This window comes from Caloenas nicobarica, chromosome 10 (genome assembly GCF_036013445.1).
Source record: "Caloenas nicobarica isolate bCalNic1 chromosome 10, bCalNic1.hap1, whole genome shotgun sequence".
In the NCBI taxonomy this organism is placed as follows: Eukaryota; Metazoa; Chordata; class Aves; order Columbiformes; family Columbidae; genus Caloenas; species Caloenas nicobarica.
Genome location: NC_088254.1, coordinates 13,303,997 through 13,316,577, shown reverse-complemented (window position 1 = coordinate 13,316,577; position 12,581 = coordinate 13,303,997). Strand labels below are relative to the sequence as shown.

The 12,581-nt window shown below is 43.7% G+C and overlaps 1 protein-coding gene across 4 annotated transcripts in view; it reads right to left on the bottom strand.

Annotated features, from left to right (window-relative positions):
- The window catches only part of PDE8A (phosphodiesterase 8A), a 124,898-nt gene that overhangs the window by 60,566 nt on the left and 51,751 nt on the right, over positions 1-12,581 (bottom strand). Inside the window, exon 1 of one of the 4 annotated variants that reach the window (XM_065641495.1) lies at positions 6,688-6,730. The exons of the other annotated variants lie outside the window; for them this stretch is intronic. Within the exon in view, the coding sequence (XP_065497567.1) occupies positions 6,688-6,717 (30 nt within the window). The 5' untranslated portion in view covers positions 6,718-6,730. Of the gene's footprint in view, positions 1-6,687; positions 6,731-12,581 lie in introns of those variants that run through there. 4 annotated transcript variants of the gene reach the window in all.

Sequence of the window (12,581 nt, the reverse complement as noted above, 5' to 3'; positions counted from 1 at the left end):
ACAAAAGCCAAAGCTGGGAAGAGCTGGTTCCACTGAGTGTCCTTGGAGAGCAGCAAACACAGAAACAGGTAAACCAGGACAAAACAGAGCCAGAGATGACAGGGCAAAGAAGTCAGTCAATAGTTTATGCTACAAGCAAAGCTTACACTTTCAGAGGGCAGAACATCAAATCACACAGCTGGAAGGCATCTGCAGAGGTTATCTAGAGCATCCTCTCTCCCAAGGCAGGATTAATGCAGTTATGTCACCCCTAACACATTTGCCTAAGCTTCTCAAGCTCCATGACTGCCTCAGCAACCTACTGAACTGCTTCACTGTCCTCTCTGTTGGGAGGTTTTTTTCAACTTATCAGACTTCAATATTCTCTATAATTAAGGCTGAATATAATATCTCTTGCCCTATTCACCATGGAAATGAAGAATTTATTATTCCATCCCATTCTGTAGCAGCCTTATCCAGATTTAAAGGCTGGCTACTTTGCAGAATTAAAGGACTTATTATTTTCCTTTAAGTCAAAGAATTTTAAAACTATTTTTAAACATCCCCCCCCCCACACACACACACAAAAAAGTTGTAAACACTTATGGCAGCTGTACGAGCTGCAACTTGTGAGCAATCGCTCAAAATAGATTGAGCACAACTTATGGGGGGGATTGCAGAAGGATGCAGGCACACGCAGAGAAGCAGCTGGACACACAAAGCGCATCTGAATATGACGATCCTTATTCGTTGAATCCCAGTTTCTAGGAAATGCCTAGACAGAGTACAGGCACTTACTTTCATGGAAATTATCGTGTTGAAAACCAAGGCCCTGCATCTCCACTAAGAAAGGACTGTGCCCAGGCCAACACACAATCATATCTCATTAAAATCAAGATAATTTTAAGTTAAGCTTGAGTTTAAGTGCTTGCTGAATCACAGCTTGGTGTTATACACAAGGAAGTTTATAATACACATTCATTTTCAATCAGACAACCGAGACATTACAGGAATTACATCTTGCTCTTAGGATTGCACTTGTACTGATATTGTCGGTCCCTAAAGAGAGAATTTCAGTGTTTATTACAACAGCTGGAATTAACTATGTACTCTAGTAAAGACACTAGAAATCCTAGCAGGAGGTAACCATATAATTACACTTCTCATAGATATTTCAGAATGAAATACAAATGTCAGTTAGTGCTTACTGACATCTCCAGAGCACATAAACTCATAGAAGTTTTCATAGATTTATAAAAGGAAAGAGAAAAGCTTCCTGGAAAACAACAGACTGGCCACACTTATCTTACTTAATTTGAATGAGGCTCTGGCAGACCAGAAAGAATAAAGGAAATAGTTGTGTAATGCCTAATGACTGCTTAGAATGGAAAAATGTTTCTTCTTTTATCTTGGCTTGTTATAAAGGGATGGGTGAGTACAACACAGCCTAACTAGGAAATTATGCCTATGATCAACTGAAGTTTTTAAAATCTATGTGCACATATTGTGCAGTAACAGGTTAGCTTTGAACCATGTTGAAAATAGAGTAATTTCTATTTGCTAGGAAGTTATAGGTTTAACTTTATAGCACAGAAGCAATAATCGACTTTCTTGTAACTAAACCAAGGAGGACGGAGTAAGTATTCTCATGACACCAGGAAATCAATGCAGCTACATCTATTTGATACAGATAAATCCATATCTCATCTCTTGGTTCTCTGACTCTCCATACACTAACCAGCTATTGCAAACTACCAGGAAATTGTCGTTAACCGTATACTTCCAAAGCTTCCCATTTTCATATATCTCACCTTCTGAAAGGTGCAAGCATCGGATCACGCCAGGCAGGCACTGAACAAGGTCTGCGTTTCCCCAAGTGGAATCCAAGGGGAGAACTCTCTGCTCTCTTTAAAGCCACTTCAGCATCTCATCCCAAACGAAGCAGGTCAAGGCACCCGAGGGAGCTTGTGTAGCAAGCACTGCGGTGGTCTCGCCCCGCTCAGGAGCTGCGGCAGCGCCGTTCCACAGCCCTGCACGTGTTCCAGCAGACGCAACGCAGCCAACAGGGTCAACGTAGTCCTGGCCTAAACAGGCGCAGCTCTCGCAGCCCTGTCTCTGAGCTGTCCCAGCAGTAAACTATGTTCTATACCATATAAATAAGTTTAGAGTTTTTAGACACATGTTCATTTTTCCATTGTGTTATTATGCCTTAGATTGCACATGCCATTCATAAAAGCCAGGCTAACATGTATCGAGATTTTTACAATTCCGTGCCAAGAAAAACACCTCCAGTACTTTTGGTCTTGAATCTGGCATTTCTTGTTCATTTAGCTTCAACTCCATGTCTTCTGAGGCAGAAGCACCTTTAGTGCACCTACAGTTTATCGCGGTTACCATCACCCAAACAGACCTTATTAAGGGGCACTAGAATATTACATTAATGAATATGAGTAGTGGTAGCAGTGGAAATGCCTCAGGTGAGGATCTGACCCTTTTGACTATTATTTAGGAAGCTGCAGTTTTCACGGCTGCAACTGACTGAAGAACTTTTCTTTGCCAACAGCTTTCTAGATGTGTTATAGAACTATTATAAAAGCTCGAGACTCCCTAACAGGTGATGTTAAAATCACAGTCCTTAAAAACAAGAAAGGCAACAATGGCAATGCACAGGCTTAGCACCAATGTCATCATCTTTTTACACTGGGCATCCATCAAGTCACTGGTCATTATTCTACTGCTTTGCAATTATTAATCCCAAGAATCCAAATTCATTTTGACATGGATGACTAGATTTTGATACTTTAGCTCCTTAATAAGTGCAGCACCTTACTCCTTGAAAAGTCTGGACAAAAGAAAAATGTTAGCAATCTGATTTAAATTTAAACCAAATCTGGGAAGATCAACTTTGAGGGCAACTGTAGTAAAAATCCTTCACATGTAACACTACACTCTCTGCAGCATTTCTAACAGATTTGAACGAGCAGCCAGCAAATAACCTCTTGGCCAGATCTTCAGGAGCTGCTGAGAACTGGAATCTCGCAGGGAAGTGAAGCGATATAAGGAGTTAAGTCTAACCAGCATTTACACATGACAATTAATTCTTACAGAAACAGAGTTGTGGGCTAGAACGGCTCCCACTCCAGGCTAGAACAGCAGCAACCAAGTCTGGGTCTTCATTCCAGCATTTTCTGGACATCTTTTTGGGCCCCGGGGCTTCATCACAGGTACCAAATGTCTAAGGCTGCCCAGAGATTAATGTGTCCCTTCCCAATTCAGCATATTCTCCACCTGGATGTTGTTCCTGTGACAGACGAAATCCAGCCCTTTCTTTTGTTGTTTGTCCTCAGACAACAAAGAAATCTCACAAAGGGTCAAAATATATCATCTCTGTTGCCAGCTAACAATTCCTTATCGCCATTACTCATTTATACTGTTTATGTTTTCCTACTGCCATAGTAACAACACAGACAGCTAAAAAGAGCTTCCATGAAACGCATCGATGGTGTCTGCAGACCTGAAAGCTGCTCGATTCAACAACGGTTCATACCGAGGGGAGAAGGTGAGGGACAAAACCTGCAAAATGTTAATACTGGACAGTTTTTTTATCATTCACATGCTAGTAATTGGCAAACAGTGTCTAAAGAAAACTGGCTAGTATAAAATCTAATAGGGAATATAATACAAAGAGGAAGGCTTGAATGAGATGGTCATAATTAATATGTTACAACAACAATGAATAACCAAGTGTTGATATTACATGCAAATATCAGAAATTTGGCCTCTATCCCAATGACTCTGCAGTCTGTGAGACACAGGCCTCAGTTCGTCCTTATATCATGTCCTTTTCTTCTATGAACAGCCTCATCGCATGAGATGCAAGACTTGAACAATCAAAACTTCATGATAGACAACATATATTCAGAAAATCATTCTATTAATGGTGATCTGCATAAGGCTTTAGAGAGAGCATGGAGAGGGGCTGTTGTATAAGGGACATCCAGGAAAGTTCTGTGCAGTTTGGTTTAGAGTTTTTAATGCTCACTCTGGTTTTCCCCCTTCCCCAAATAGCAAACTTTCCTACAACGCTCAAAACATATTTACTGTAGGTCTTTCGTACTTTAATTAAGTACATCAGAACGCTGATACACTACAAAGATGCCCAGAAAGAGCACTTTTAAGATCCACCAACGTTTTAATTTAAATACAGGTGTTTTGTGCCATTTGAGATGCCCTGGTATCTCCCACATGGCCTCTCCTGCTGGTCCTGAGGGTTGTTTTTAGGTGGTGTGTTAGGTACACTGTGTAGCAGCCCAGGAGGATCATCCGAGATACTGCAGCACATCACAGTGGGCACGCACCAGACGTCTCTGTCCATGCACTGGTGCCCAAGTACCTCTACTCTATCACCTAAGCAAGTGGCTTAAGGATCACAGTCGTAGATGAGGAGACCTAAATCAAGTCTCGCTTTGCTGGATTTGGCTTCTTCTAACAATCTTTACCAGTTATTGCACAATAGGAAATCCTCAAGTGCCCTTTCAGCTTTGCTCTCCCATCAGCTCCACTATCTTTGTTTATTTGCACCGCCAGTGTATCCAAGAGCCCTTTTCATGGACTGGGATGCTCTTGTGCTACATCAACAAACCACAACAGTGGGCAACGTCTTACAGATCTAATATGTGACATGGAGCTAACGATGTAGACGGATGGATGGAGTGCAGCACAAGGAAACAGCACTGCCATAGCAGAAGGCAGAGCTTCCAACAGACCAGAGACAGCCAGGGGTAAGCAGGTCCAGCACGGCTGCTTCTGACACTGCAGCTGTCAGCAACACTGGCAAGCTCAGCAGAACAGCAAATAAGCCCAAAGAACATCCAGTGACAGAGGGACCTGAATTTCTAATGTGAAACGTGTCCTTCATTCTTGCCCTTTTCCTACTTTTCACCATGTTAAGCCTGGGTACAAAGAAATTTGCGAAGTGAGGGCTGGAAGGATCCATGACTGCATTCTGTGAAAATGCTTGACCAGAAAAAGAGCAAGCAGAGAAAAGAACTATGGAAGCTAAAGGAAAACCTTGGCACAAGGTGAATTGGGTATCAACTCACCATAAGTAAGTTTAAGCTTGAAATAAGGAGGATTAGAAACCCTCAGAAGAGGAAGGATCTGGAACAGCCTTCTAATAGGAACAGGGAAAGGCTGAAAACTAATTAGCTTTGAGACAGTACAGGATGCATTTATGAAAGGCATTCAATGCTGTGGCTGCCCATAATAGCAGAGGACTGACCTTCATGACCCAAGTCATCCCTCCCACTCCAGTAACTGCATATGTCCCCAGAACACACAAAAAGCCAAAACCCTGTTTGTTCAAAGCCCCTCTGCCTATATGCTTGTTTTGTGTTTAATCCATTGCTACAGTAGCCAATGGAATAGGGAACAAGTGGCATGGAAAAAATTATTAATCCAAGAAAATGCATTAAGCAAAAATAGAATAAGCAAGGATATCAAAAACTCGAATGTGCTATATTTGAAATTCAACTTTTAAAATCTTCCTTCCCCAACTCCAAAGTTGAAAAATGCAAAAGTGATTGGACAATCGAATCTTTTGGTTTTATGCTTGGCATTAAACGGGTCATAAAAACTATTACTTTGGCTCTTTATGCCTTTAATACATTAAAAATAATTACGACTGTGCCCCAACCGAAAAGTAATCTCAGAAGTCAGCATGTGAATTTAGGCTTTTGAAGACAAGTAACCGCTCAGCAGCACACAGAGCTCATCGGAGAGGAGAGGAGAGGAGAGGGCAGCCAGCACAGCCCTCGTGCAGCCCTCTGGTCAGGGCTAAAATCCTCCATTACTACCACTACCTCCACGGGTAGTGAATCCTGGAAACTACAAGAGAGTTGCTTAAGTTCTAAAGGGAAGAAAGAAGGTATGGTGGAACCGAGTCAGGCACTGACATGAAACTTCAGAAATTACCTCCAGTTCTGAGTGCCTCCCATTTTGAGAACCTCAGGAGACACTTTCATAGCTGATATTCAAAAAGTGTGCAAATTCACTGTTTGTTTTCTTACCTGGCCAGGCAGTGTGATTCTCCATTTTCCTGCTCCTCACACATGGCACAACACACACAGTGAGACAAAACTCAGAGAGCACGAGTTCCCTTCCTACGTGCCGATGTAGAAAAGGCCACCTTGCTTTACATCTGCTCAACTCGGCTAGCTCTCTTTAACACTGCAATGACTACAGACAAAATCTATCTTAACAAAAGGTTCCACAGAAACCAAAGAATTTGGCATCAGCCTTCAGCACAAGAAGTTTCATTTTTTCTGTTTACAAGTTCTGTAAAGCCCAGCTGAAAGCCAGCTTCCAAATTCATGTAAAGGCATCCAGATGACATTGCAAAGCTACAACAGACACATGGTCTTTGGAGCCATCAGCATGCTCAGTAAACATGGGATAATTAAGCATGTACATAAACCTTAAACTATTTCTAGGATAAAAAAAAAAAACAACATTCATGTTTAAGTCCCTCTTCAAAATCACCTCACCCACCCTGGAATTAATGCCACATGAAAGTTTTATCTTATTCCTTCTTAATATTTCACTCAAACTGCCTAACTGCAGGTTTAGAGGCTCTCCCATCAGCATCCAGTTTTGAAAATTGTAGTAATTACTTTCAACTGAGATTGTATATAGTAATCAGCTTGTTACCTCTTTGTTACAGTGTCCCGCTGTGAACATAGCAGCTCTATGAGGTACTGCAGCTCTTCTTCCCGTTTCAGGCATTTGCAATTTGATCAGCTTTTGAAAGAGAGGTTGGGCTGGGGTTTGGCAGTGAAGCAGGAGACAAACTGACTTTCAAGGACTCCCAGCGTGAAAACATTTGCAGCTTTTTGTTGGTAAAAGTCTAGTCAGGGATGTGGCCATTTAAGGTCTTTAAAAGATGTAGTTACAAAACCTCTCTGTTCACTCTTAGGGTTCTTGTGTTCTTTCCCAACAGCTGTTCAGATGGTTCAGTATCTGGACCGTAAAGCAGATAAGATACAATCTATTTGGCAAGAATACCCATTGATGCTATTCCTTTTTTGTAAGTACATTGATATGATCATGTTAACCTTATCAAACAGCGTTACCAGATCAAAGGTGTACATTTGCTCATAGCACAAAACCACCTACGTCTCATTTCACTACGGAACAAAGACGTTGGTATTACTAAGTGGTAGAAACATTCTTCTTCACTTGTCAAGCAAAGTCAAAGGGGGATCCCCATGGCATTGCACCATTTAGGCCATGGCCAACTAAGAGAGGAGCCTTTCCGTTCCTCATCTTTAGTTTCTGGCTGCAGGAGCTGGGAGGCCCAGAACAGCATCCATGTCCATGGGTGATCCATCTGCCATAGTGTCTCTGCAAGCCCCACAGCTCAGCAGCCCTGGACCCCCACTCCACTCAAGCCTCGGCACCTTCTTCTCCTCCCTTCTTCTCGACAGATTAAAGTCCCAGTGGCGGGCCCGCTCAGGCTCCAAATACATAGATGGGAACTCCTTCCTTTAGCTCTTTGATCCATCTCAGCATCCCCTGGCTGCTTGCATTGACTCATTCTCCTGTTCTTCTCTGAAAAATTATTGCCTGCCAACTCCTAGAACCGGGTCACAACTTCCCACCTGGCAGCAAAGCGAAGCGGCGTTCGGCGCAGGCACGGGCAGCGCGGCACCTTCTGTCTGCCTGACGTTCTGAGCAACCCAGCCTCACCGTCGACTCCACTCAAACTAAGTCTGCCCCACTAGCTTCAGTCTCTCCTGTCCTATCTTACCAGACTCTCCCCAGCCCAAAGCAGCATGCCATCCAAACAGCAAGTCCCTCCAGGATAAAAAACAGCGTTTGCAGTTTAAGGCTGAAAACTTATTTAGAGAACATTAAAAATTCCTTCTCTTGCAGCATAAGGAACAAAGCACACTCTATATGGTGCAAGGAAAGCTTCACAGAGATCAGAACGCTTTTCTTTTTTGGCCATGAACACGCATCTAATTAATGGGCTCTGGCAAAATATAGCTTGAACACCATGATGCAGATTTACGAAGATTATTATGTTATTGTTTGGCAAGGCTTTTAAATGTCTGTTAGATTATTTTTAATGAGTAGGAAGTAAGGGGGAGTTTGCTGATGAATTTTACTTTGAAAGAAATTTTTCTTAACACATCGATATGTTTAACTGGCACACGGCACTCGGTGCAAATGCAACCACACAGCAACGCGTACCTTTCCCACTACCAGCTGCAGCTATCCCGGTGCACACAGGCATAAATTTCCAGAAAAAAAGGGGACAAGCAGGACAGGAAAGAGACAGTCATAAGACACAGGACCCAGCTCTGAGACTGGGCAGTAAGACCCGCAGCCTACTGAGGCCTGCCAAGAATGGGAAAGCAGTAAGTAATGGATCATAAATTGGTGCGAGGTGGGGGGATGAGGGAGGTAAGCTTTGGGCTGGTTCCTTTCTAACCCAGTCATAACCGAAACAAAGTCCACATTGCCAGGCCAGGGGAGCCACGGGAGGTGTCTGACACTAGTCAGGAGCTCAAACATCCACGGACCTTGGAACTACTTGCAAAATCCTTCAGTGCTGTGAACCCTATTTACCACAGTGAGAAGCACAGTCTTTGAACCCATTCACATCTCGTCTAGCTTCACTGCAAACCACACCAGGACTGATTTGCCATCCCAGGCATGTGTCTGTGCCCGCAGTGCGAATGTGTACAGCTGTTAGCACAGACGTCTCCCCTCCCCTCCTGCTGCCTGTGCATTTTCAACTCGGCTTTGAATTGTTCGCACTGGGAAACAACAAATACACAAACCCAAACTTTCACTTGAAGGAGATGATTTATTACTAAGGAGACCCAAGAGTACGAAACAGAAGGAACCAATGTGTGAAGAATCGGCCCTGTCAAGAAAGCAGGGGGGAGCAGACAGACCTGGGTGATGGGGCTTTGGCTCTGCTGTCGGACAGGGAGCAGTGGGGCACCATGCCCTGGGGCAGGACGTTGACTCTGAAGAAGTCTTCCTCTGGGAAATACACCCTTTGGATACAGCAGAACACAAGATTTTTCCAGTTCCCTCCATATTGCCCCGCTGGACATCAAAGAAAGCCACCGTGACGACAGGAATCTTCACTTCGGCAGAAATTGGCACGTGGCATATGAACAACATGCAGAGTAAGATGGGAGCTGATGTGCTGGGGTTATGTGCACTGTACGTGACTCCCAAGCACGGCTGTGTGCTATCTTGATTTTGATTTGGTTTCCTTTGCCTCATTTGTGTGCATTTATTTAGAAAATTCTATATAGCGATAAATAACTATCTAAGCGGCCTGAAGAAAAGTGCACAAAGAATGCCTCATTTACACCACATATTCAGTTTCCTGCTGTCTACTATATAAGATTTGTTATTAAACCACAGAGATTCTGCAAACTTCTGCTCCGATATTTAATTTGTTTGACAGTGCCCATTTTGCCGACCTCTGGGGCTCCCTGCAAGGCCTGTTTTCCCAGACCGGGCTGGCTTGAATGAGGAATGTCGCATTTACTGCGGGCTGGGAAAAGATGAGGGCTTTGCTTAGTGCTGACATGTGTCAACTTTAAACCTGCAATAAGTGCATTTTTAGAAACAGAATTGTCTGCATGCTTTTGTCCGGAGCTGACTGCGTTGTGTCGCCTGGATGGAGGAGGCACAAGAGGATTGTGAGGTCACATAAAACTGGATTATGACAGTGAATCAACAGGGCATTAGGAATAAGCTAATTAGAAAGGAAGAATCTGCATGCACACACACACATCTTGCTAATTGGCAATTATGAGAGAGAAAGGATCAAGAAAATACACAGCAGCTAAACAGGATTTTAACACGATACTGAAGAGACAGAAAGACTCTTCCCTCAAGGACAAACAAGCATAAAAGTGGCAAATAAGGCGGGTAAGAGCAGCCGTGCCGCACTGTGTTGCAGATGTCCTTCACATGAACAGCACGGTCGGACTCACCTGAAGCTCAGGAGAGAGGATGAACCTCAATCACCTCAGACCCTGAGAACAGCCACCATCGTGGCAAGAGCCCACAGAAATCCGTGTGATTTCAGATGCAATTCTCACAAGAGGACACTGTCCATTTAGCAGATGTGACTTCACACGCATAAGGGCTAACTCTTGGGGAGAGCTCGGGATCCATCGCGAGCTCCAGAGAGCCACTGGCACTGTCAATTCCTGGGTGGACCACACTGACACATTAAAGACAAAGAGGAAAGGGATTATATCTCTGCACAAATGCGCCAGCCAGGGAGCTCCACCCAGATTTCCCTGTGAGTCTTCTGGTATCCACGGGGTTTATACACTGGCTTTGGCTTTTTCCACAAGGCTACCAAGTTCTCCCCGCAGGCAGACAATGCCTTTGAAGTGGTACACACAATAAACTGTCCTTGTTTTTCATTTTTTAAATGAGGGAGGACAACAGATCCTTAAAGCACAGTATTAGACCTTTAAAAAATTGTTTCATGCTACTAAAGGAGGCTCCTTAATATGCAGAGCAGCTCTAATAGCATGTTCCTGCACACAATAAAACCTGCAGCACAGGCGAAAACCAGAGCTAACATGCAATGTAATTAAGCAACAGTAAAACTTAGCACTGGTGAAAGCAGTAAAAACTTTTAAATTGCCATCTAAGACAAAGTAGCTGAAGTTACCTCCCTATGCTGGAGTTGAAGTGTACAGTTGCAGGGCGCATACTGCAATAACAAGAATTGTCCCAAGAGAAGACACCGACTCCTGGCTTTGTACCATTCACAACCCGCTTGTGCAGGATTCTTACGGCTTACAGTGTCAGCCAAGACCCAGGAGCACACTCACTCCTGGGGCCATCTGTCATCCTCTGCACAACAACCACTATTAACTCATTGTCACTGGGAAGTTGTTTACTTAATAATACATTGAGTTGGCTGTCCTTCCTGCAGAAGAAAGCTGTTCCATAAACATCAGGAACTATTGCCAGACCTCAGCACTCAACACTAGCTTCCCTGCCTATTCCAGATCTTCATTTTTAAAATCTCTTGTTCTGGTATAGACTTCTATGAAGAAATAGTTTATTCAATAGTTTGCTTGTCATCTTCAATAGCCCTGGTTAATAAAAAGACCGAATCAGTGTTTTCCAAACTACTTCTCAAACTGGAGGAGGAAAATAAAAATGTTCCCAAGCTATGCCAGTGACTATGTAGAACTGCTTTCATTTTAATGGCAGAGACCTACTCCTCATCCTGCTCCCCATAAAGTTATTTGCTCATGATATGTTTTTTACAGATTGGGACCCTTGATCCTGCAAGCACTTGTGCACTGAGTAGCACACTAACTCCGTAGGACTCATTCAGAGATATAAATCTGCAGAAATCAGGGCCATAGTTGTATTTCTGAATGCTGCTGGAGTATAAAGATGAGAAGACACAAAACCAAAAAGACACAGTGTCAACAAAACCTCAAGGTAGAGCAGCGCCCCGGCTGGTGACTGAACTGTGTATCTCTAACGGACTAGAAATGATGCAATCATGACATTTCCATTCCTTTACAGCAGGACTTGTAACTGGAAGGACACAGTGGCAAAACCAGATTTAACGTAAGCCATGTTCCTCAGCACCCCTTTAAAAAACAAAACAAAACCAAATAAACAATCTGAGACAAAATAATAATCTGAGCTGACTGTGCAGTATTTGACTTGCTTTCAAAACCATTTTGTGTTTTTAGAAAATACTGCGGGTTCTGTACTCTCTGTGGTATTTCCAGCGGACACAGATCTTCCTGTGGTATTAGACCTGGCACTGCCACAAGAACTTTGCCCCTGATTGTCTCAATGAAAACACCACAAAAAGGAACACTTTCCACAACTGGCTGAAAACATCTAAAATATACATAGGTACAGGGATAGGCTTATATATACAATCAGGAAGGGGAAAAAGAAAAATCTGGTAAACAGATGAAAACGTAATGAATGATTTTACCAAAAGAAGGAAAAAAGAGAGGGATTTGGGGAAGGATTTTTGTTTGCTTGTTTGTTTGTTTTTTGAGAGATTCCAGTCAGACTCAAAAGCTTTGCTCATTTTTAGCTGGTGGATTTGAGCCAGAGCCTTTCCTTGGCTCTGACTCAACTCCGCTCTATAGCTTTGATTCACTGAAATCCCGGCCTTAGCTGGGGGAAGGGAGCCTTGCCGGTGCTGCTCCGGCCAGGGGCCGGCAGGAATCGGAGGCGCCGGCTCGCCCACCTCCCTCGCTCCCCTGTTCCTGGAACCCACTCAACTATCCTTCTTTCCAGACTGAGGTACCAGATCATCTCGCCTCGCCTAGTCTTTTTTGATGTGTGAAAGCGGAGTCAAAGGGAACGACCCCGAATTCTATATAGACAATTACATGGGCTTCAGACGGGTTCCGCCAGCGTCACGCTCCTCGGGGTGCTGGTGAGGATGTCCTGCAGCCACGGGACAGACACCTCCACACGCTGGCAGGGAGCAGGGCACTCGCACACATTTCCAGACTAGAGGTTGGCTTCCTCTGCCAAGTACAAAACAGTGCTCGGCAGCGCCA